A 26,237-nucleotide genomic window follows, 5' to 3' on the forward strand; every position below is an offset into this window, starting at 1 on the left:
CCTCCCACCGCCCTCCCCTCCCTGCTCCACTCCCCCTCCTCCCCCTCTCTCTTCAGAGCTCTGTTCAGAGGTGAAGTCAGTTCTCTTTCACTCACTTGCTGTGATTCTCTCATTTGTTAACCTCTCTTTTCGGCCTGGGATTATGTAGCAAGAATATCAAGGCAACGCTAATCCTAAAAAGGTGCCAAACTTCTCCTCCTTCCTGCAACGCCCCTTTCCCGTCCCACACATTTCATTTTTTTGGCTAACTCAGAAACCTCAGGGGGTGGGCCGAATGTTTCCTGGCTTCCGACCTGCTGTTCAGACGACATGCAGGTGTTGACGTCACTAATCAGAGGTCTGGGAGGCCATGTGTCGAGGCGACGTGGACACTAACAGCTCACTAACATGACAACCAGTCCAGTAAACCATTTGGTTTAGGAGGAACAAACCACCCGCTCAACGAGTGCAGCAGGCCGCATTAAACCCCACAGAGTAACAGATGCCAAACACCATCACGGCCGCCATGTTTGAACTCGATGCAGATACATGTAGATCATCAGGGTATGAAGTCACTGCCTAACAAAGCTGCCAGTTTCTCTTTAAATTACATTAAAAAAAACTAACAAGATGGATTAGTATTTTGAAGTTTGCTACCTTAAAATCAGACATGGCAATAAATGAAATAAACAAAATATTGTCGAGGTAAAATTTAATAAATACAAGATAAGCTTTAAAAATCAAGGATTACATTTGGCTTAACAGCCAGTTCAGCTGTGCAGTTGAGCATCCCTTTGACTGAACGATTTACTGGCAGGGACAATGAGAGCAGAAGAGAATGATAAAACTACACTGAAAAGGAAGAAAAAACTATTCCATTTAGATCTGAATTTTGAGGAGAAAATTGGCTGTAAAATACGTCCAAGAAAGACGGAAACAGATTCGGTTCGACGTGTTTTTTAAGACTTTCTTTCATCCTCACTGAAAAGCTAAAACAATCTTCAGTTTAATTTGAGACTAGTGTGTATGTGGGGGTAGCAAATGTGTGTCTGAGGAAGAGTGTGTGTGTGTGTGTGTGTCTGTGTGTTAGATCCTCTGAGCTTGCGTGTGCTCTCTTCTGAGCCGTCTTCACATATGGACCGTAAACAGGGTGATTACCAGACCGGGCTGGGCTCCGCCTGAACGCCACCCAGGGACTCTTTACATCATCAGCGCACTGCTCATGCTCGGCTAAACACACACACACACACACACACACTGAGAGCAGCCACTCACACACACACAAAGCACAAATGAGGGTCTCCAGGTGACCATACGGTGGCCTAGGAGGAGAGCTGGCTACATACTGAAGGCACCTACGCACAAGCCTGCATCTTCATACACACGCAGGGAAATTATAAATAACGCTTTCATGTATACGTCCTGTGCGCTGATATACATTTCAGGAACATGCACAAGCAAATACACACACACACACAAAGCACACTGTAACACACACACACTATTGGCCCCTGTGAGAGATATACTGCCGTTTCATTCCATTCAGTCCTGAGCTGCCTCCATGATATACTGACTACACTGCCTGTTAATACAATATCTGCACTGGTGCTTTCTATCAGGCCTCCCAGCTTACATAAACACAGGGTGTAACACCGAGCACGTGAACGCACGTGATCGCCAGCCTGATGCTACGACATGTTGAGAATTCACTAAATGAGAAAAAGAACAAAAACAATGCAGATCATTCTGGGTTTGGGCCAATGTTTATCTAACAATAACCATACGTTCAGCAACACCTCTGCTTTTTGGCTGCCGCTTCACACAAGTCTGTGTGTGTGTGTGTGTGTGTGTGTGTGTGTCGGGGGTGGTAAAAAAAAAAAAAAAAGTCATGCAAACAAATGACAATAGCCATTGATTTGGATTTTCTATGCCAATTCTCTTTCCCACTTGATCAAACTCAGGGCATTTGATAAGTAAAGGATAAAAGACGGAGGTGATGGAGATAGGGGTGCTTGTTTTGTTGTGCAGTATGGTAGCTGGAGTGGGGTGGGGTTGGGCGTTAATCTTTTTTTTTTGTTTTTGTTTTTTCGAATAAGGAGACTGGGCTTCAGCACCTGTGATAAGGGACATTCTTTAGCCAGAGAGCTCTGATTCATGTCTTTGAGTAACTCCTTGAGGGCGTTTCTTACTGTAGAGTGGCTCCATTGCTCGGGCGGCAGGTCCTCCAGCTTAGGACAACTGTGGAGAGAGAAAGAGGGTGGGGGGAGACATATGGGGGTGTGGGGTGGAGGGGTACAGGAAACATAAGATCGGGAAAGGAAAGAGAGAGAGGTGGGGGGGAGGAAGGGGCAGATAGGGATGTATAGGGAGACAGGGGGGAGAGAGAGGGGTGAGGGGAAGGCATGAGAAACAATTCACATGGAGAGGAGACTGAAAGGAAAGCCAGAAGCCCTGATGGTATCTCGACTGAAATGATAAAATACACAACGCACACATTCAGCAACACAATATCAAAGTTATTAAATCTGATTGTAAGGGTTGGACATTTCCCTGATATATGGAGCAAAGAGGTAATAAGACTGATCTTTAAAGCTGGAAATAAATTTGACCCAAACAACTCGTGAGGCGACTTGAGGGCAGTTTTCCTACAGCATCTACACTTCGGTGCTTCACCATCCAACATCATTTATTTCAGAAAAAGCTCAATTTGTAAGCAGCCTCATCCTTAAATTGACAGAAAATGGGAAATGAAAAATGCTTTATATGATCAAATAACACACCAATGAACATCGAGTGTAGATTATTTCAATTATTGATTAACTCATTAATATTCTGTCGATGTATTTCTTTACAGAAAACGATGAGAAAAATCACCACAGGTTACCAAATGACCAAAAGGACAGCTTAAAACCCCAAAGATATTCAGTGTTTTAACAATGTAAATCAGAGGAAAGCAGCAAAATCCACACATATGAAAATTAGTGACTGTTGTGCATTTCTACTTGATGACGGTTACCACATAATCAAAATTTTTGACACATTGTCTATCACTGCCCTATTAAAAATTGGCAATTTGGGTAGGGAAATTACTTCGCTCAAAACAGAGCTTCAACGCCGGGTTGCAATATTAGTCCAAGCCTGTTTAAAATATACATTGATAAATTGGCCAAATCTCTGGAACAATCAGACAGACAGAGCGGGAGAAACAGAGCGAGCAAACCGGGGGAGAAAGAGAGCTGAACACACACGGGCTCACGCTCTTTTTCCCTGCTGCAAGCACCCCTCCAAGACAGACAGATTTCATTTGGCGCATCAAGCAGATGCATCTGGAGATTGCTCTGTCTCTCTCTCTCTCTCTCTGCCTGCCTCGCTCCCTCTCCCTCGTTCATATTCTCCCACTCTCTCTCTCTCTCTCTCTCTCGTTCTCTCTCTCCTGATTGTTCTGATTAGTTAATTACTTTATACAACACATCTGCTGGATTGATGCATGAATTATACATCAGCTGCATGTGGCGACTATTATTTCGTGTTACTTCTACCTTCCTGGCTCGTTGTGCTCGGCGAAACAATTTAAGGTGTTACTGGCTAGATTTCTGCGGCAGTCGGGGTGGGGTGGGGGTGGAGGGGGGGTTGAAGTGATGGTGGGGCGGGGAGAGAAAAGGGGAAAAACAAATACAAAACAATAACAATACTGACAACAATAGGCAGCAAAATCAAAATAGATTTATATATCAAATAGATTGGGTCTGACGTCGGCTGGTGCTCGAGTTCTGTCCTGCAGGGATTCGGCTCTACCTGAGGAACACTCAGATTTCTGGGTTTTGAAAATGAGAAATATATCTACATGGTGGGTGGAAGCGCGGAGTAACTGAACTGAGCACCGGTGAGAGCGCCCAGTTCGCTCTGGATGAGCACTTCACGCGTGCAAGACATATGTTTAATGTGTTTCGCGTCGCAAGTAGCGCTGAATTACTTTTCGTTAGACCTGCCTTGACACCTGACAAGGGAGAGAGATGAGAGACCGAGCAAAGAGGCGAAGAGGGTGCACGAGCGTGTGCGTGGAAGAGAAAAAACAACACGCGTGCAATGGTCGAGGCTAACATCTGCTCGTAAGAAAACACAGGCTAACACACACACAGACACACACACACACACACACAAACAATGGATTTTCCAGAACACCTTAAACTGCTCCAGCAGCTAGGAAGCCTCTGGGGAGCAGGAAGTGAACAAGGGGAGGGAAGGAGGGAGAGACAGAAACGCAGCTATCCATGCATTCAGGGCTGGGACGCCGGAAATAAACACAACCTTCTGTATTCTGGCTGGTGGACGTCTTCACATCACTGAGTGTGTGCGCGTGTGTGTGCGTGCGTGTCTACTTCACTGGTGAAAGTGGGTGATGGTGGTGGGGACACAGAAGAGGAGGGAAGAGAAAAAGGCAGAGAGGAGAAGAAGAGGCAGAGCGAGGTAGAAAGAGAGTAGGAGCAGCAGCAGCTGGTACAAGCCTCCACACCATTGCCACTCGGCTGTTTCTGTTTCTGTGTGTGTGTGTGTGTGTGCGCGCGCGTGTGTGCATCTATGAGCACATATGAGCCCCTTTGCATCCATGTCTATAAATGCTCATACGCTCTCGCTGTGTGTATAAATACAGCGAAGCATCACACCTACAGAGTAGCATTTAGCATTCAATATGGTGAGTGATGGCAAAAGACAGCTAGCAAGCAGTACTCCTTCTGAGGAGGTTTTAGCTTGTTAGTCTTCTTTATTATATGCAATGTAGATTCAGAATATATTTCACTTAAAATAGCAAGTGCAGCCAGCTTTATTTATGGAACTATTTCAGGTGAACAACCTCACATTCATCTGCTGCAGAGTCATTTTTAGCATTTTGAGCAGTCTCCAGTTGCCCACCGCGTTTTTTCTTCTTCATCAAAAGAGCTAAAGAAGTGCTCGAGTCAGAAACTGTTACTTCATTATCACAGATCACTTTACAAATCCCCACTGCTGAAATGCCAACATTATCTGCATTATCACTTGGAAGAGAAGAATCCACTGGATCACTCATCACAGTGTGAGCTTGTTTGTTAGCGTGGACTCAACGATCGCTTAAACTGACAAATAACCCCAATCACGAATGAGCACCATCAGAAATTTTCGGTATTCAAATGGGTTTTTCCCATTTCCTTGGAAAGGTTAGACTGGAGTGTGTGATTAATAATGATGATCTCAGTATCAAACATGCAGAGGGCATCTGCAGATTGGCACCTGCCTCTGGGCATACGATACGTGCTGTGTATGTGTGACAGCTGGAGGCAAACACTACCAGGTAAAGCTGTGTTTCTTTGTGGTGTGTGTGTGTGTGTGTGTGACTGTGTGTGCGTGCGTTTCAGGTTATGGCACTGCACCTGTGTGGGTGGTAGGCAGTTTAAAAAAAAACAAAAAAACAGAAAGTTATATGATCTACACACATTTTTTGTACACAAGAAAACATTCATGTGTGTTAGTTTCAAGCAGAAACAGAAAACATGACGTGTGTGTGTGTGTGTGTGTGTGTGCGTTTCTTACCTGTGCAGCTGGATCTTAAGCGTGACCACGTGGTAGACGTCCTGCAGCATGTCAGCCACTGTAGCGTCTGGTGCATCTGTCACGTATGACAGGGGGACGGGGTTCCACTTCCCTACCTGAATCATACCTGGATAACACACAGAGACAGACACACACACACACAAACACACGCACGTAAAAACAAGGACACATGTGGGAACAATGGCACACAAACACATTGACAAAAAGACAAAAAAAAGTGCACATCAGCATCATTTTAGCATGTTAGCTCACTGACTGGTCTCACATTCAAACAGCAGCACTTGAACAGCGTGTATAAAATCACATGCAGCCACTCCAGGGGCATCCTGGTGCCATAAACACTCTCTATATTCTATATTTGTAGCTGAACTCAATAATAATGTAAGAATTTCTCCTGCCTTAAAAGAAGGTGGAAGCCCACACAGCGGGATGTAAGCTTATGAGAGAGCTGGACTAAGGTGTGTGTGTGTGTGTGTGTGTAACTGTGATGGACAGGCTATAATAAAAGAGCATGCTAAGAGGCACCTTGAAACAGCCACCCTGAGCCTGCATGTACTCAAGTGCAATTAGCAGACCCTTTCCTCCACCTGCCCCTCCCACCCTCTGAGTCTAATGTGTATAAATATATACAGTATGTGTGTGTGTTTGTGTGTGTGTGTTACTTGCTTATGTGCACGTAAACATTTCTGTGAATAAGCCTGTGCATTTCAACTGTGCATGAACAAGCATGTATCTGTGTGGGAATGTGTGTGTGTGTGTGTGTGACCCCTGAGAGATTTGAGCATCTCCTGTCTGGGATCAGTGTCAGGATGTGTTACTGTGGCTTCAGATCTGCTGGCGGTAGGCTATTATGGTCAGAGAGTGTGCACTGTGTGTGTGTGTGTGTATGTGTGTGTTTGAGTGTGTGCCGAAGAAACAGCATGTCAGAAAACGATGTAGAGAAGACGTTAACGAGCATTAGAGCATTAGACAGTTAAAGCAAAAGAGAAAAAAAGGTGGCAGAACAGAACAGAGGAGGTCGAAGTGAAGAGATGACGACGAGTCATCGAGTGGCAGCAGCAGTTACCTTTGGCCTGGGCCGCTGAGCTGTGGGAGTAGCCCAGCGACAGCAGGGCCATCTCGATGAGCTGGTTGAAGAGCATGTCCTTACGCACCAGGACAAACTCGGCGTGCTCCTCCTTGCTGTCAAAATCCATGGGATTCTCATAGTGCTCGACCACACAGAACACAGGCAGCATGTTGCCTGAGGACACAGAGGCACAAGTGAGAACCAGAAGGGTTCGCATTTCTTCGCATGCAAACTTTGACCTTCAATATTCTGTGCGAGACGAGATTAATACTTAGCACTGATTATTAAGTTACAGTTGACAAGCGTCAAGGGATAGATTGCTGTTGAGTGCAAGTTCTGGACAGAAACTGACTGAAAGATGAGTTTGGACCACAAAGGTATTTTCATCCTTTATTGGGCAATTTCTATCTAAACTCTCACCTCTTTGTCTCAGTGCCAAACTCTCACATCACCGTGAGGAATCAAATACTCCTTAGGTACACAATAACGCTGCACTGAATTTGTTCTTTTTGGTATAACAGATTCCATTCGTCATTTCATTTCAGTGATCTTCCTCCTGAGTTGGTTTTTCCATCTGTAATCCCACTTTAAGAAGCTTTTTTTATCAACTGCTGGAGGTTTCCCTCCTGCGGTTTTTAAGTTCGACTTCCAGGTTTTAAGACGATGACATAATATTACAGAGATGTTGCACTATAGGATATACAAGCGTGTTATAGAAAGAATTATCACCTTCAGATCAGGGTAAACAAACATCAAGCAGCCACAAAAATCCTTCAGCTCACGTCTCCTCTTTTTGGCACAATAAACTTTTCATTCACTATTAAGGATCTGGGCTCACATTAGCTCTTCCTTTTGCCTGCCAACCTAAAATCATCCTCCCATGATGCAGTGCTCCAAATCCCAAGCCACCTCTACACCCTGAGGTTTACTAGTCTGTGTCAACAGCGGCTCTGCTTTTAGGTGGAATGAGCAATCCTTGTCCAAAGACTGCCGAACGTTCAAGGGACCCACTATGCAAATACCACCCAATATGCCATTTTCTTCGAAAATAACATCCATGAAATTTAAGAAAGTTTGAGGGAAGGCGGACAACTTTTGAAGTCTCAGTGTGAAAGGAAACAACAGAGGAAAATTTAGCAGAAGTGTTGATGGAGAAGGCACCTACTGCTTTCTCTACACTGCTTATGAGGTGTCCTGAAGCCCTACTTCCTCAGTATGTCTTCACTCCGCTGTCACCTGAACAAATTTCTGTACATTTATTATCCTTGCCGATTAAACTGATTCACATTTTAATATTTTCCAATCCCAGGCATTCCAGAAGATGCACACAGCTCTGGCAAAACAATCAATAAGCCGACAGATGCCAGGGAATGTGCTGAAAGAGCTGCTTTTCTCCTCCCCCGATTTTAATAGATAAGGATCTAACAATAAAGACTGCTGTGTAGGTTCATTTGGGGGATCAATACTGGCTTTGTTTCCAGGGAGCCCAGAGAGGGCTGCGGTAAATATTGTTTCGGGCTTGGACACAATGCCCACTGTGGGCCCTCTGCGAAGCCTCCGCCACGGACCGCCTGCCTCCCTCGGCTGCTTCACCCTTTACCGTGGAAGGAACCCAAAAAGAAAACTGGCAAGAGGGAAGGGGAGAGCAGGAAGGAGGCTTTGAGGAACAAACGTCGTAGGAGGCCAACAGAAGCAGAGATGATGAAGGAGAAAAATTAGGCTCTCTCTGCTGGAGTGCAACACGTAGATTAAAGGAGCAAATAAGAGAAACGGCCCATCCGAGGACACTCACACAGCCACGTTCCAACACTTCCTGAGTCCCTCTTGCCCAAAGAAAACCAAACCAGCCAAACAAACAAACAGACGACCCTTACTTGCCAAGTGCTATTACAACTCCAAACCTGCAGGTTTTGAAACTCATTTCCAATCCACTTAAAATAAAGTAAAATAAAAAAAAACAACTAAAACCCCACAATCATAAAAAGGTTGATGTTTTGGATAGCTCTGCCTGCCGCGTTTTTCACAAGACGACACCAGTTATATTAAAAAGCTATGTCATAATCTCAAAGTAAAGGCTCCCTTTAAACAGGAATGGCTCTTTAAGGACCAAAACTTTCCCTTAATAAACAAACGTTGGAGCAGGAGGGCTGCGGTTGGAGAGAGGAGCTGTGACACAGCGCTATGCAGCACAACACAGGAATAATTCTCACAGTGCTCTTCTATTAGCTATTGTCTGGGCAAATAAGTGGGAGTGTGTGCAGAGTGTGTGTGTGTGTGTGTGTGTGTGTGTGTGCGTGCTGAGATGACTAAAGATGCATTGTAAAAAAAAAAAGGTTTAAGAGTTTTGGAGAGCGTGCAGGGGGTGGTGTTGGTGGGTGGAAGGTGGTGTGTATGAGTGTGTGGGGGGGGGGGGCTATTTAAATTGCATTTAAATAGCTTTCCTCCGGTTACATGGTTTATTCTCTTACTCACGCACAAAGTTAGCTCAACTACATTTGTTTGAAAACAAGTTTGCACAGACTAAGGCTGCCACTAACGGCTGACTCCTTTACTACTTATTCTGTCAATTATTCACAAAATGTATACAACGTGAAAAATGTTCGGGACGATTTCCCTTAAGCCACAAACAACATACTTCGATTGCTTGTTTTGTCCCACTGTCAGGTGCAAATCAGAAATACTGAGCTCACTGTCACACAAGAGAAAGAAAAGCCGCAAATCCCATCACATTAATGTTCCTGTTCTTTGGTGATTAACTTAACTAAGTCAGTCAACTAATCGATTCATCCACTAATCATTTCAGATCAGAAGCAGTGAAAGGTGCCCCTCACAAATTTCCCAGAATTCAAATGGAAGTCTTTACATAAATAAACAGTCAAATGAGGAAACATCATGAGAAAGCATCAAATTCTTGTGCTTTTACTCCTCACTGAATGACAGACATTAAATCAAACTAAACTGTTGGTGATTACACACACACACACACACACACACTCCCTCTCTCCATCTTACCTCTCTTGTGGCAGGCCTTCAGCAGGTGGCTGGTGGGTTTGTACGGGACCCCGGCTAGTTTGGCCCCGGTGCTGCCCAGCCTGGCTCGGCCCAGGGGGCTGCCGTTCTGCTCCAGCCGGGGCAGCTTGGCCGGCGGGGCCTTGGCCTCTGCCATGCTGTTGACCAGCTCCGAGTTCTCCTTGCCCAAACACGTCTCGCTGAGATGTTCCATCATTCTCAGCACCTCTGCTCACTATCACCTGGGGAGGCAGACACGCAATGGTTCAGCCGTCAGTGGAGATGTGTGTGTGTGTGAGTGTGTGTGTGTGAGGCATAAAAGAAGCACAAGAACGAACGACAGAACGGCGACCAACACGAAATCTTTTGTGTCGTATCATTTTTACAGAGCTAAAAAATAAAGTGATATAAGTAACCAAAACCTCTGAGAACAGACCCGTTAGGGCAATAACTGTCAATTCGCTTCAGTTACGTCAACTCGAGCCATGGCAACGCTTTCGTGCCGCTGTAATGTTCCCATTTTTCAACACATGTATTATGTATGGGTGTCCCGCTAGAGATTCCCATGCGAGAGGGGGCAAACAAGCCCCGGTTTTAGTGCAAACACATTCATTTGCTGGGAGATTCCACTTGAATGAATTCAGTGCAGTTCAAGGAACAAGGTTCTGGTGCGGCGCACGCAGCGAGGGGTAACCAACGTAATTCGGTTTCTGAGTCACTTGGTGTGGCTCCACATTCATGACGCAGCTCGGAGGGGAAGGCTGGCGAAGGGCCGCGACGTCATTTTGCTGTGATAGACACACAACTGTAAAGTCAGTTGCATGACTTTACAGGTGTGAACTTCATTTTTAGATTCTGCAAGTGCAGGCCGATATCCGTGGCAAGGAGTAAGTTTACCACTCTGGGTGTAGGAAAACTTAAAGTCAGACAGCTGCTGACTCACGGGGATAGCCATCAAAAAGTTCAAAAAGACAGAGAGGATGGAAAGATGGAGTCTGCAGGTTTTAACCGCAGGTGCTTTAGCGCACAGACACGAAAGCCACTGAAGCTGACTGAATTATTTGTACTGCCTGTGCCAACTTTAAGGTTCAATCAATCGTCACATCAGACACGTTCATTTATAAACCTGCAATGGAAAAGTAATTATGAGAGAGTCTGCATGCACGTTAATGCACTGTGCTGATGTACACGAACAGGAATGCTGTTGTCAAAGAGTGAAAAGGGCAAAATCATCCACCCCCACGCAAAAGATCATGAACTCCACCATTCATAACATGCAATGAGGCAACTAATTCCCCACAAATAAGGGGCCAAAGGAATCCAGACCCGGATACAGTCCGGATCCAGGTCAGGATTTTTAAATGACCTTAAAACATTAAAAAAACAAACAAAAAAAAAACCCAAACCAAAACAAAACAGGAGCAGTAGTTCAAATGGACACATTAGCCCTAAAGGGAGAGTTAAGGCAGGGGACAAGTTGAGAGAAAAATCTGCCACAACCAACCTGAAACGCTGCACTTCAGCACTGGGGAGCATAAAACACCGCCAGGAAAACGCGTCTTCAAGTTTGGCCAGGGTAAAAAAGAAAAAGAAAAATATATAAACCCAAAACAACTCCCGCTTCCCGGTTCCTCTCTCTCTCTCTCCCTCTCTCTACGTGTGCATGACAGCCAGCGGTTCTTTATTTTTTAAAAAAAGAAAAAAAAAATCAGTGTTGAAAAAGACGTTTTCTCCTGCTCTTCTTCGCGGAGGACTGGCAGGCGGTGCGAGAAAACAACAACCCGGCTCTGTGGGAGAGACGACGAGGTCGAGATGGACCGTGATAGGCGAACATTGGTGAGCGCTTATGTGTGTGTGTGTGTGTGTGTGTGTGAGCGTGTGTGTGTGTTGTCCGTGTAGCCCTAACGTTAGCTTATTCCGTCCAAGCGGAGGAAAAAAACGGCAGCCGAAACCGTTAGAGCCAGCGACATTGAGCACAAAGTGAGCGGTTAGCCGCGTCCATCGCTTACAAGTGAGGGCGACTTCTGCTTTAGTTCGCACCACAACATCCGAATCGGCAGGCAGGCAGGCAGGCAGGCGAGCGGGCGGGCAGGCGGGCGGGCAGGCACGCAGGCGGGCAGCCGTACTGTAACAGTTAGCCGTCGTCAGTACACAGCACAGCACCTCGGACACAGTTGTGATGATGATAATAACCGCCGCCGAGACCTAACAAACACCCTCGTTGTGTTATGTTCACGAACAGGGGGTCGGCGGGGGAGTGAGGAGGGGGAGGAGGAGGAGGTGGGGGGGAAGACTAAAAACGTACACACAAATAGCTTAACGTCGGTTTAGCTAGATGTGACTACCGGCAGAGACTGACTGAGAGAGAAATACTGAACAACCGATGTGTGAGCTCGCTGTCGAGGCGATCTTGAGACGATATGCGGACAGCCGAAACAGGTTCGCAAAATAAAACAAGCAGAAAGAGGGTTGGGGGGGTCAAAAAGTACGGTTTACTTTCCGGTGTCGAGGATAAATAAGGCTTTGCTGCGGACGCATCAGAGAGCTGCCGGCGATAGTAATAGTAGGAGGTGTCCTGTTGGTTGGGGATTGGCGTCCGGACGGAGCTCCTCTTTCTTTCTATCTCCCTCTCTCTGTCTCTCCCCCTCTCGCTCCGTCTCTCCCTCTCTGTCCCCATTAAATTATTAGTTGTATTGACTCATCACTCCCCCTCTCCTCTCGTCTCCTGCTGGTGCCGCCGCTGCCTGTGCTTTCCCTTTCTCCTCCTCATTTCAAATGGCGTGGTAGAGGGGGTATAAAAATTAGGAAAAAAATAGAAGATGGGTGTGTGTGTGTGTGTGAGAGAGAGAAAGAGAGAGAGTATGTGTGTGTGTTGGGGGTGGAGAGTGTGTGAGGAAGAGAGAAATAATCCCCTTTAAAAAAAAGAAGAAGACGACATTTGATTCTTCCGCATCTCAGGCCGAAAAAGTCCTAACGGAGACAAATAAAGTGGAGAAAGTGGACAGGGAGAGAAATCACACACGTGCACATTAACACGCACGCATATGCACGCGCACACACACACACACACACACACACAGCAGAGGAGAACGGTGGTGCGATTGGCTGTGCGCGCAGGAATTTTTAATCAGCTTGATTAGAGTGAGGCGGTCCTGCATTTATTACCGGGTAGTCACAGATGCTCACACACACACACACACACACACACTAGATACCTTAATTTATTGTCTGTTTTTTCAATAACCTGTGTCCAGTAAATATAGATTTTTTTTATTTTACAAAATACTTAACATTCAGTGATTTGACCTCCAGATTGTGGTCATTCAGAAATAAACCAACATCACAACAAACTAAAAAGAACCCAAGGATACTGTGATGTTTAAGCTTGTGTGTCTCCTAACACCAACACACACACACCCCATAGGTGACATCTGTTTGTCTAAAATATGACAAAGATGTGCACAGTCAGTCTGTAGTCATATCTTTTCTTCTTTTAACTAACCAGAGTTTGTCATTGACGTATTTCTTATTTCATATTCTATGAACTGACACCAGAAATCAAATGTGAAAACTCACTGATTTCCATTCTTAGAAACTGACTATAACAGAGACTGTAAATGTCTATATATTTCAGAGAGGATTTATTGAACTCTCAGCAGTGATGCACCCTCTGAATTTACACTGATAAATATTCACGACAGCCTTAAAAAAGTGGGAAAGGTCTGTTCTTGTGCACACTAAAGGTGGAGAGCAACATCCCTGGTTGGTGGTTTGTCAGTAGACGCCTGTACTCAAATTCCAGTTGAGAGGATTTCTCAGTCTAATATTTATTCATTGCATTAGAAATAAAATGCATGTATTCTGGCATAATCATGCAACAAAGAAAATTATTTATATTTTCAAAAGAGTATCATAAAAAGCAGTCTAACCTCTAAATACTACAAATAAAAAAGCAAATTTGTGTCCCATAGATAAAATAAATTTCCCATCTCGACACTTATGTTTTGCACTATTATTCTGCTATTATCACATAAACTTTACCTCCACAGTGGGTTATGTCAAACTGGATTATACCAAAATATTAGACGAGCTAATCTGTGTTGACACTGTCAACAAAACCCTGAACTGTCAAAGTGGAGGAAGAACTGAGGGAAAGGAGGAATGTTTAGAGGCTGGAGAGCGAAACAATCTATGCAAACAATGGCAAGCAGGATGGTTTTCTCAAGTTGATGCGAGAGCTACTGTTATTATTTTGTAATTATTTCATGAACCTTTCCCTGTTGGTGGGCTTTGCTGCTCAGGAGCAAACTGCAGAAATGATCAGACAAGGTAATGTCTGTTGGTATTGTCAATAAAGGCCTGATATGGTGTTTGTGTCTAACCTTAAGGTGGACTAATATTAACCGTGTCACTTTGACTTTATGAGCAAAGGCCAGACTAATATCCGGCGGACACTCAGGCTCAGGTGACAATAAATGCACCAGTGCAGTCTGCTAGTGTGAGGTGTGGACCGTCTTTAGGTCCTACGAGAAGCCACAGGGCTCAGCGTGCGAGGCAGACGTCGCTGTGGAGACCACAGGGCTTTTTGTGTTCATGTGTTCAAATATGGTAGCACTGATACCATATAAATAGCAGAAGGTAATACCAAAGAAATATTAATTTATTCCCTATAATTGTGCCACAGATTGAACATTAAGCTTTTTTTGGCAACAGAAGTGTAGAACAAGCAAGATGAGACAATATGATCCAACTCATCAGGCCAATAGCCACATCAAACAAAACTGCACAAGCACGTCTGTCCAGGTTGTGTAAGAACAAAAACAGGAAACCAACAGAAAACAGGAAGCGTGTACACCTATCGCGACGACAAAGCCAGAGGCTGTGAGCCGTCCGTGGAGGTCAGGTGCATGTGAAATGCCACATAACGCTGCATGCTTGCTGTTAAATCTTTGCAGGGCTCATAAACTCCCTCTGTGTGAGACCATAAATACAGTAATGGTACATCCTCTAACACAAAGCTGTTGTTTCATAAACAATGCAACACCACAGACATGAGCTCCTCGGCTTAGCTCGACAGGAACTGCAGTCTGGTGACGGCGGCAGCAGAAAATCATTCACATTTACAGAAGACGTTCACAGCTCAGCTTTAAGGTGGGGAGGGGGGACAAAAAACAAAACTCCTGGGGTCCCTTTAAAAGAAGCCTGAAGCTGAAACAAATCAAAGAAGCAATCATGGAAGAAGTGACAGTGCGTAGTGTCACCGCGCAGCAGTAACAGTACATTTACACCTCCCATTCAACCCCCGGTTTGTGAGACCAAATCGTTGTTCCGCCCACCCATACAAGGTCAAAAGTTTACTCATTTCAAGGTACATTTGTGTCCGAAAAGACTACATTAGAAATTCACCGCAGAGAAGCTTTTAACGAACAAATACAATGTGAAACTCACCTTTGGAACCTGCGATGGAACAATGTCTTGTGATATTGACACCTAGTTAGCGCGATGTGTGAGTTCTGAGGAGGCGGCTGCATTTAAAAGGGTCCCACACATGTGGTTTCTTACAGGAAGGGTTGTTGAAACTGCTGGTATAAGACCCCGACATGTCTGAATTCATGAGCAGAGGCTGCTGCTCAGATTCAGTGATCAATTCTTATCTTAACCATTCTCGGGGTTTCACTGAGCTTCCAGCACTGTGTACTAAACACAGCTGCGGTGTGCAGTGTGGTTAAATGGCTGTGCTACGTGTCTGAATAAAGGACCCAAACTGTGGAGTAATTACTATATTTTCAGAGATTCATTCCGACATGAGATATTATTCAGCTTCTGAAAAATGCGACAGAGATTTCCACAGTCACTGAAGACATGAAAGTAAAATTCACAAATGAATCATATTGAAGTTAGCGTCTGTCTTGAGTTCTTTGCTCCATGATCGGTGCATTAAAAAGGATGATACTGTCCTGCAACTGTGTATTTTTTTTTAAAACATTTTAAAATAAGGAATAATGAATGTCAGGCGATAATTTGTCTGTCTGAAATGAACCTGCAGCATTTTAGATAGTGTTTCCTGTTTTCCAGCCTACTGTTCAGGTTCACTGGTGTCACTGTGATATGTAGTAACATGACTCGCCCAGACAGGCGGCAGCCCCCCTCACCCCAAGCCTCCTCAGCAGATCACTTTGCATCACTTAGACCTGCACGCCATCGCAGCACAACACTCTTCATGTTGTCATGTTTTCCACGTTGACGTGTTTTACATGATGTTCACTGCAGCTCCTGTCTGTCTCTCTCTCTCTCTCTCTCTCTCTCTCTCGCTGTCTTCTTCCCCCTTGGCCACACTTTGCGGTGTTCGGAAAACAGGAGCGACGGTGAAAGCGAGCCATTGTCGGCAAATGCTCTTTTCTATCTGGCATGACGCAAGCAGCCGCAGTCATTTCCACTGTGATTGTCGGGCACCATCAGAGAGCATCGATAACCCCTGCCAGGCCTTGGCACCGCCAACAGGTGCCGGCACTGCCAGCGAGGTTGGCACTGACGAGGCTGTGAAAACCCTCTGACATCCAGAAGGGCACAGATTTGCACTGAATGCACCACTGAATCAACACTGCTGATTATCAATTAACATATACTGTTTTGTATCACGCAGAATAGGGAGGAAAAAACGGGTTTTGAAATACAGAAAGCCTGTTTAAAAATACTAGCCGTGTGCTGTTATAATCATGTGCTGAATGCAGATTTAGCTCTGTTCAAGGTGGGTTTTTACAAGCCCGTGCGCCTTTGTGCTGGAGAGATAGAGCACGCGGCGTGCTGCTCTGCGTGTACACAAGTGTAATTGTTCAGGCAAGATTTTGTGCCTGTTGGCTGCGTTTGTAAGGAAAACATGAAAAATGACATGACAAACATGACAGACTGGATGCTAAATTGCAACAAAGACACCTTGTATTTAAATGTCAGGAGTCAAAGCATTACACCACAGATATGTTTCACCTGCGCCGTGTGTTTTACCACAGGTACCGTGTGTTTTCATCATAACACATTTATCAAAAGTATCACAGCTGACTTGCTGCTTTGTAAACCACACGTTTATGTCTCAAGAGGAATTAAATATTATGTCTATTTTGTTAAAAAGACACTAATAATCAACACACAAAGGGGGGGAAATATGAATAAGAAAGCACATCGTTGTTGGCTCAGAATCGTGAAGCGCCTTTATTTACTGTGTCAGGCGAAGCCGGCGCCATCACTTACTGTACGTAGGTGTTGTGATGTCTTCATGCTCGCCACTTGTGATGCTTCTAATGGGCATTAATACGATTATTTGGATTACTAATACAAATTAGTCTGCGCATCCAGTCTGAGGGAACACAAACAGCAACGGGGGTTAGCGCTGTCACCGGCTCCACTTTGAGCTCTTTTCTGCAAGTGTCTCCCGCAATAAAAACACACACATAAACATAATAGTATTATTAGAGACTGCAAGGGATTTAATAATCTGTCGGGGAACGTGTCAAAACACGCCTGCAGTGTGGGTGCACAGATGAAACTCGGTGAGACGAGTCGACGGTGATGTACAGTGAAAAAATGAAAACGAGGGTGGTGTACAGTAGGTGCCATGCAAAACCAACAAGCAGTTAAATGAGTAGTAAAAATGAATCAAGGCGTGTCTATAAATACAATAAATACATACAGAAGCAGATAATATTTTAGGGATGAACAATTGCTCATCTAATGTATTTACAATGAATAAGTTCACACGGGTGACTTAAGGGACAGTCGGTATTTGTAGGTCATTATGCAGGCAAGTGAGTTTCAAAATGTGTTACAGACGCCAGACTAAATCAAAACAGATAAAAAAAAAAAACGCTTCTACAAAACACAACATGTACAGTCTAGAGATCTGACACACACAGCGTCATCGTGTTGTCGGCTAAGGACTCATTTTGCTCTTTGTCTTCTCAGAAATGCAGCCGTTTGTGAGGCCTCCTGTTTGTAAATGACTGACTCTCTGCACAAACTGTTGCAAACTGCACAAATCCAAGGTTCACTTGTGTATAAAGTTCAGAGTCGAGGTGGTTTATTAATTTTTCCCTCATGAAGCACCGTCAGATTGCCTCATCAGTTCTTACGAGGTGAGCACAGATAGACTAAATAATCCACTGTGAACGGATCTGATTAGTTTCATGTTTTCTATTAGCCTCTCACACAGCGAGTGTGGCTTTCAATTACCAGTGAAGTAAGGTGATTTCTGCATTTTCATATGTCCGCACTTCGGTGTGGGAGGAGGGAGAAAAGAGGAAGAAAGAACAAGGGGGATGTAATGAACTGAGAGTCGACTCCTAAGTGCTTAATTGTTTTATAATCACATGAAGTCGACAGAAATAGAAGCCGACCGAGTGGTCTTCTCCACCTCAGGTCTGCTGACAGGAAGGCCTAACGCCAGTTGGCCTCGACGGTGCCTGCGTCGCCATCACCGGCAAACAGGATGACCCCCCCCCTGCCCACCCCCCACCCTATGCCACGCCCCGTCGACCATGTGAAAACGACAACCGCTGCCGCTCCGCTCAGGCCCCTTGTTCTACCATCTCCGCTCTCGACACCCACCCTTATGATCTGTGGTGTTCACTGTACACAATGCAACTCCCACATTGACGCACACCACACAGACGCATGCACATCCGCTCAGAGGCGACGGCGAGCGTGCTTCGGTGCAGCGTCGAGCAAGGCCTCAGAGTTTAGGGACGGGGCCTCAGCCTGAACCCTGATGCTGCAGTCGGCTTCGTCAGGTCGCCATCGTAAAACGCCGTGATGTGCCAGCGCAGCTCAGGCCTGTGTCAAGTCCTCCTTACAGGAATATGTTCTAAAGATTCAAAAGCGAGAGGGCCCTCCACCACGCGCTCTCTTTTATGTCCCTCATCGAATTAGAAAACCAATTAGTCATAGAACAACCGATGGCATCAGGGGCAGGAATTACTTTTTTAAAGAAATGACTTTTCTGTCACCGCTCGCTGGACTGCGGTCATCACATGACCCAATAATTAAACTCATAATACTAATTACTGCCTCGTGGATTGCAACAAATAAACAATTAATAGAGTTAGAAAGAAGGATGTGTGTGTGTGAGGGAGAGAGAGAGAGAGACACACACTGAAGATGGCCTTGTGGCACCGCGAGCGAGGACAGACTGGACGGGTGAGAAAGGTCGCCACGTCCTGCTGGGTTTTTCCTGAAGTGGGGGGGGGGGCGGTGAAGGGCACAGCCCCTCGGCCTTGTGGGGAGTTCTTGGGAGTGTTAGAGAAATGGAGGCAGGTGATGGGATGGTGTTACTCGCCTCAGTGTGCGAGAAGTGACGCTACGCCGAGATGAAAGCAGAGATGGGACGCGAGCATGTGGGGAAAACGGCTCTTAATATCGAGGCTTAGGAAGAAGTATGGAATGAGAGGTGTGGACTTAAGGATGTGCTTCTCTATCTACATATTTTTCTTTGCATATTTAATCCCTTGTCAAAGGATGCATCATCCAGCCGCTGACGAACAAAACAGTTGATAAGGCAAGGGTGTGAGTGTGAGTGTGTGTGAGTGTTTGTGTGTGTGTGTGTGTGAGAGAGAGAGAGAGACAGAGAGAGAATACAGTATCTGTTGAAATTGTTTCATTGGAGTATGTGGGTGGGTATTAACAACCTGATCTTAGCAGGATGCGCTTTCCTCTAAATCGCTCTCTTTTTTCCCTCTGAACAAAGGATTCAGAAAAACCTACACAGATTGGATAAAGACAAGCATCGGAATAAAAGACAAAGAGCCCCCCCCCCTCCTCAACGAAATAAAAAACCATATGTTGAGACCTGTAATAATGTGATTTGAATCGTGAAAACTTAGATGTATATGCGTTCTTAAATTATATTTTCCATGGTAGCATGAAGCACACTAAATAACAGGAACAACAAAAACAATCCAACATAGGAGGGATGTCATTTTGTAAAAGCGTGACAAAACCGACATGACGGACTTTAGGTTTTTTGTTTTTTGTTGTTGTTTTTTTTTTTTTTTTTATCTCCCGGCGAAGACACGCCAACCCATTCGACAAACGGGGCTGATTGTCAGGGCCCAAAAACAATGTGACGCTTTTATCACTAAGCCGAGGAATCTGGATCAACAGTATGCAAAGCATATGCCAGAATAAATGCAGTCAAACATGCTGGGACAACATAACCCCCCCCCCCCCTTTTCTTTTTATAAAGAACTTTCCAGATAATGACAAAATGAGCTGTAACTCCCCGAATCACACACTAAGCACTCACCCAGGGTGGTATGTCTGTGACTGTCTGTGACTGTCTGTGACTGAGGGGGGGCTCTTTTACATTTTTGGGCCCAGGAATGCAGCGGCCCCTATTAACACACCAACCTTTGCTTTTTCCAAACTAGTCGCAACATGTCATCAACAAAAAAAAAAAGAAAAAAAAAAAGAAGAAGAAGAAAATGCTGGGAATCATTGTTATCTTTCTCCTCTATTAGCAATCATAACAGAGCTATTTCATACAGCGGAGGGATGCAGTGGGGTGGAGGGGGTGGTGGACGGGTGGAATCCCCAAAGAGCCACACATTAAAAAACGAGACAGGCCTCTTATTTACTGGCGACAGTCTAATAAATACATTTGCTGGCAGCTAAACAGGTATTTACTCTGCTCCCTACCACAGGTATAATTTCACTGTTTGCTGAGCTGTTATTTTGCTACAGCGATAATTATCAAGGTGGTAAAGAAAGACGATTAATGGTTTTAGCCGAGATATCGGTCTCAGCAGAGTGAGGCACAGCCCGGCTCTAAACTCCCAGCAAATATTCAACAGTAGCAGTTTAAATAATCTGCATCTTTTTTTTTGCTGTGGGATTCAAAGCACCGACACACAAAGCTGAGACGCCGGAGCCGCAGCGCACATCCAGAGGTTTCTTTCTTTTGTTTTTTAACTTTCCCCTGCAAATTTTTATTTTCTCGTGAGCAACAAAGCTGACGTCTCAGAGCACAATTCAGCTGCAAATCAAAGCATTTTAGCCGTCTTTCGGGGCAAAGGCAACAACAACAAAGTCACAACCTATGCTCTCCAGCGTGAGCACTAATTGGTCTCTGAGGGTCACAGGACAAAGTTCGTCGTGCGCCCTCGTCTGACAGCCTGCTCTTCGGCGTCTGCTAAGCTGACACGGAGCGAGAGCTCGGCACGCCAACGTGCAGCCGCCGGATTGTTCTTAACTCGTCTGGTCTGCACTGGAGGCGTATGAGGTTTAGCTGCTGGTGCACAGATCTCCCGTCCTGCACACACAAACACACACACACACGCACGCACGCGGTGCCACACCTGACAACCTGAAGAGTGACAATTAAGGAGTCGTGATGCAAATGTGTCACTGGGCTTTAAGAGGAAAAGTCAACAAGAGATCCCTCACAAGCTGATTTCCTGCCATCACGCTACTACAGTACAGTAAACGCAGCATGTTCTAGTTTCGATTAGTTGTAATGAAAACAAAACGAACCTGAGGCTAAACCTGTAAGTTAGAAGAAGAAAGGTACAAAGGTGGAAACACGTTGGTGTTTTCCCGGATCTCCTCCTAATTGTAAATCACAATAGGGTTATTGTAAGAGCTCTGAACACGACCGAACGACGCATTCAGAGGAATTAATTACACACTAATAAGCTGCGACAGATGTTTAGGCTTCACTGCTGGATCTGTGTGACCTGGCAGCCGAAGGCAATGCTGCCACTGTCCTCGCACTCTGATTCTTATCATTCCTGCCAAACAAGTTTATGTAGAGACATTTTGCCAAACAGACTGACACTCCACTGTGGATATGTAGGCAAGCATTTTCTTGTGCCACTTTCACAACCACAGACTGATGAAAAAAAGTGGCAGAAACGGAGACTCAGAGCCGAGGAGTAAAACCGAGAAGTTTTGTTTCAACGTTCACAAGCTGCCGTTGAGGCTTTCGTCTTGTCTGAGGACTTTTTACAAGAAGTGACACATGGCAGCCTGAGACAGGAAAAGGGCTGCATACCGTTGCTGTCAAAGGCACTGACCAGATAAGCCACAGCACCTTGAACTGCCACAGATCTGCAAAGATAAAAGGAGAAAACTCACCGGTGCTGTGCCATAACCTGCTTTTTTCCCATGCTGAGGTGCCATGCTTGACCTCGTAATCGCATGTGAGCGAGCAAAACACACAGCCTGATGACAACGGCAAGATAATAAACAACCGGTGACACTGAATGCAGGAGAATTTCCATTTAATTATCTGATCAACTTCTTGATTTCCTGCAAACTTCTTCACCAGGTTTTGGGGTTTTTTTTAATTACGATTTTCCCTGCACTTTACCTTTTTCACAGCGCCATCACGGCCGAGTTAACAAATATAATCTTTGTGACAGAACTCTATCACAAATGAGTGTGTGTTGTGTGCTGATATGTGATACAAGTCGTCATGAATATCAGAGACGGAGCCACCGGCCATGCTGCTGTGTGAAATGTCAGCTAATGTCCAAAAGAGCAGAGAGGGAAAGCTTTAAAGACCTTTAAACCACAGAACAAAAGTGCCCACACACTTTTAAAGATGGCAATACATCTTTTTATAACTGCTCTCTCTCTCTCTCTCTCTCTCTCTCACACACACACACACACACACACACACGTCTGTCTGTACCTGAAATTACTTTATCAGCACTGTGACAAAAGCCACAAGACAGACCAAACAGCATTACTACAACATTTCTGTATCATCACATCTGACTGGCTCACAACAGGTCAGGCAGAAAGAAAGCAATAAATTTGTTAACTGTTTGTTTACCAGCCATACTGACACACCTTTGTCTTTTCTTTTTACCTTGCTGAGCTCTTCCTGGGAGTCACACAGAGTGTTTCATGCTGCACCCATAAAAAAAAGTGTTGAAGCAAGTTGAAACGTAATTAAATATTAAGTATACGGAGAGAACACGTGAAGTGGCTCTAATGGTCTTAATAAAAGGTAGTTAAAGCGGTTGGGCAGTTGGTTTTGGCTGCTGCAGCTTGAGCCTTTCTAACAGACAAGTCAGCGGTTTGAATTCTTTAAAAATGTGGTTTGTCAACACACATTTCATCACAATGTGTAAAAATGAAAGTAGCCTGAAGGCCTGTTTTAATTTCTAAACCATACACTGGGGGAAAGAAAACAAAATGCAAAATATTTCTTTAAGATTCATAATGTGAAGGAAAAATTATAAGTCCATAAAAGTCTAAATAAAAAAAATGTAAAAAAAATCCGTGGTTGTTAAAGTCATCAGGTGAGGAGCAGCGATGGCAGCATCCCTGCTTGCTCCTCTGCTGCGCGCTGAATAACTTGTTAAATGAATTAGAGGAGATGGATGTACTTAACCCCGCCGATATCACGAGTGCTTTGCCTGCTCGTGCAGAAACCACTCGGGCCTGCTTCTGCTGCACATCTAAAATCAGATGGCGAAAAAGTTCTGAGTGCGAGCGTTCATATTTACCAATACGCGGGACATTTAGATTCTGTATTTTTTTTAAAAAAAATTATTATTATTATTATTATTTATGAAATATAAAAATCCTAGCAGCCTCTTCTGGTTTGTGTGGGTTTTAAGTGATTTAGCGGTTAGGTCTGCAAATTGCTTTTAATTCATTTAGAACCGAGTCATTCATCCTTCTAAATCCGAGCAGAGGCACCTTATTTTTATGAGTCGAGCAATAAAAAAAAATGTGATTTAAAACAGATGCACACACACACACACACAAAAACACGATGCATATGACAGAATGACAGCAGAGACACATCACTGAGGATAACCCCTGTTAGGCTACGCTATGGCACCGTACCTTTAAAGTCAGCAGTCGCCCGACCTCTTGTTTTCCATCAAAAGTTGAACAGCCTCTTGTCACTGCTCCACGACGAGAGATCCAAAAATAGGCGACTGCTCTGTGGGAGGAAAAACTGCTTTAAAAAAGTCAAAAGTCCTATGGCTGAGGAGCGGTGGGGAGGGGGGACGAGTCGTCTCGTAGAAACCGCACAGGCGGAGGTTGAAGTTGGGGAGCGCACACGGCGGATGGAGCGCAGAAATGTGAGCAACCGTGCGCTGCGGGCTGCGGGGGTGAAGTAGAGGAGAGGAGAGTAGCGGCATGTGAGGAGGGCTGCTTTGAGAGGGTGGCAGGTAAACGAACCGCCCCTCCCCGTTTCTGATGCTCAAATCGATGATTTGCCAGCTGTGGCGCAGCTTGTCTCATTGCCCCACTTTGGTTTTTACAGCCGCTCCTCTCCGACGCGCTGCTCTCCGGGGACACGGAAAGAGAGAGAGAGAGAGAGAGAGAAGGGGGGAGAGAGGGGGGGAGAGAAGGGGGGTCGGTGCCAGGAGAGCTCTCACACTCATTCATTTTCATATTTACACGCCACATGTTTGCACGTCAAGAAGAAGAAGCAGCAGCAGAAGAAGAAGAAGAAGAAGAAGAAGAAGAAGGGGAAAGTCTGGTAAACAGTCGACTGCGCGCAGCGGCGTGCGTTTTGCTCCGTGGAGAGTCAAAGCCTGTTGTTTTAACAGCGGAGGGCAACCTGCCAGCTTTCCTCCCCGCACACCTGAGCGGAATGTGAAACCATACATCAGATGCTCTAACCCACACACAGAGATGCGTATTTCAAGTGGCCGATTTTGTTTGGAAAAGCGCAAAAATAAGAACAATTTAAAAAAAAGTTTTCAAGAAAAATGAAGTTTGAGTTTGTTGATGAGAGACTAATACCACAGCTTGTTCTCTTGCTCCCCGAAAGCGATTTTTCCCATTAATTTCTCCAATCTAAACAAAAGTATTTAGTGGAAAATAAATATTATTCTCTCTATTTGTCAGTGGACATTTTTAAAGCATCGTTATTAAACCAGAGCCGCTTTTATTTTATCAATGCAAGCTGTTGCTTTTCCCCACTTAGTTAACTCCGACCATCTCTCTCCCTCACACACACACACACACACACACACACACACAGACTCTCCATCACATGTAAAAATCCTACCTCCGGCCTATCCAGGACAGCAAAACCAAAATAAAAATCTACGCTTAAGGAATGCAAATTTTGTCCGAATTTACGCGCACAGCAGAAGGATTTTTATTTATCTTTATTATTTTTTCCCTTTTCTTGGACATCTTTAAGAACACAGCCTGGAGCAGAAAGAGCCGAGGCGCAGAGGACAGTGACAGATAACGGAGGGGAAAAGAAAAGATTTTATTTTCGCCCTCACGCTGTCTGAATGTATTTGTGCGATTTTAATTGATTTTCAGCTGGAACTGTTGACTGCTGCATGAGAAGTATAGGATGTGCGTGTGAAATTAGACGGGAAAAATCTCAGAAATGAACTGAAATGAAATGAAATGAAACAGTCCTCATGAAGAACATGTTAGAGCCAGCGCGGGACGAGGGAGAAACGTCTCGCCATACATGTGGTGCGTTCATGTTCCCACACAAAAGATTTTCACATCATGAAAATACCGGAATAGTTCACGCATGAACGAACAGTTCTTCTCCACTCATTGTTTGATTTTTATCACGTCTGTGTCCAACGTGTGAACAGCTCCAGTGTGTGTGTGTGTGTGTGTGTGGGTGTGTGGGTGCATCACATATTGTGGTTCCAATGCACATTTTATTTGTGTCATGTGTGTGTGTGTGTTTGTATGTGTGTGCAACCTTACACACCACACATTTATACCCATTTGTTGTGTGCATGCCTTTGTTTGTTTGTTTGTTTGTTAGTGTGTGTGTGTGTGTGCGTGTGTGTGACATGATTGACAGTTTGCATCTGCACACAGGCTAACTGCTCTGCACTAGCAGGTGTGCAGGAGCCCACAGGTAATGCAGCTGTTTACTTACAATATGAACGTGTTTCTCTTAGCGTGTTTAGCATAAATAACACAGTGATCCATTTACATTTACTCTTAATTTACACGTCCCGTTGAAAATAGAATTAGGGGGCAAAAATAAGGAGCTGAAACAAGTCGACAGGAGACAACAGAAGGTAAGAGCCGAAGGAAATGAAATCTGGAAAATGATTGTGATTGTCCGCACTGAGTTTATTTATCAGAGAAGACACAGAAGGACTGGAGCTCTTATTGTAAGCTGATATGCACAAATACTTCTCAGAAAAGTTCATTTGTTGTGGTTTTGGGACTCCACAAAAGTTTCATTATGAAGCATCTGAGATCTGCATTTAAAAAAGGGAGAAAAGAAATCACAAACACACACACACACACTCTCTCTCTCTCTCTCTCTCTCTCTCTCTCTCACACACACACACACAGTCTCTGCATATGATTCACACCGGCTCTCTCCCGGGAGACTGAATGGGAATTGAAAAGTTCCAGTAAAGAGATTCAAATTTGCTTTCTGCGTAATTATAAATTCATGCTAAGTTAGGGATGTTTTCATCATTACAGACAACAGCTGGTGATTTCAATGCAGCCTGTGTTTTTATCCAACAGTTCATGTTGCTGCCTCCACAGCTTGCATGTGCTGCAGTTGTCACTCTGACCACAAGGGGGACCAGTGAGTCTCATGAAGAGAGGGGTAGAGACAGCAGGAGGGGAG

General features: G+C 44.8%; 1 protein-coding gene across 6 annotated transcripts in view; it reads right to left on the reverse strand.

Moving 5' to 3' along the window:
* LOC124064483 (DNA-binding protein SATB1) overlaps nt 1-23,881 on the reverse strand; it is a 58,257-nt gene extending 34,376 nt beyond the window's left edge. Inside the window, exons 1-5 of one of the 6 annotated variants that reach the window (XM_046398994.1) lie at nt 23,492-23,881; nt 9,647-9,885; nt 6,632-6,808; nt 5,545-5,671; nt 2,169-2,217 (exon numbers count right to left, since the gene is read on the reverse strand). In XM_046398994.1, coding sequence (XP_046254950.1) covers nt 2,169-2,217; nt 5,545-5,671; nt 6,632-6,808; nt 9,647-9,860 — 567 coding nt within the window. In that variant the 5' untranslated portion in view covers nt 9,861-9,885; nt 23,492-23,881. Of the gene's footprint in view, nt 1-2,093; nt 2,218-5,544; nt 5,672-6,631; nt 6,809-9,646; nt 9,886-10,341; nt 10,440-11,147; nt 11,281-11,652; nt 12,909-15,091; nt 15,154-23,491 lie in introns of those variants that run through there. The other 5 variants (XM_046398989.1, XM_046398992.1, XM_046398991.1 and 2 more) reach the window with 5 other exon arrangements.
* Between the last annotated feature and the right edge of the window lie 2,356 nt (nt 23,882-26,237).

The sequence above is a fragment of the Scatophagus argus genome, chromosome 9 (genome assembly GCF_020382885.2).
Source record: "Scatophagus argus isolate fScaArg1 chromosome 9, fScaArg1.pri, whole genome shotgun sequence".
In the NCBI taxonomy this organism is placed as follows: domain Eukaryota; kingdom Metazoa; phylum Chordata; class Actinopteri; family Scatophagidae; genus Scatophagus; species Scatophagus argus.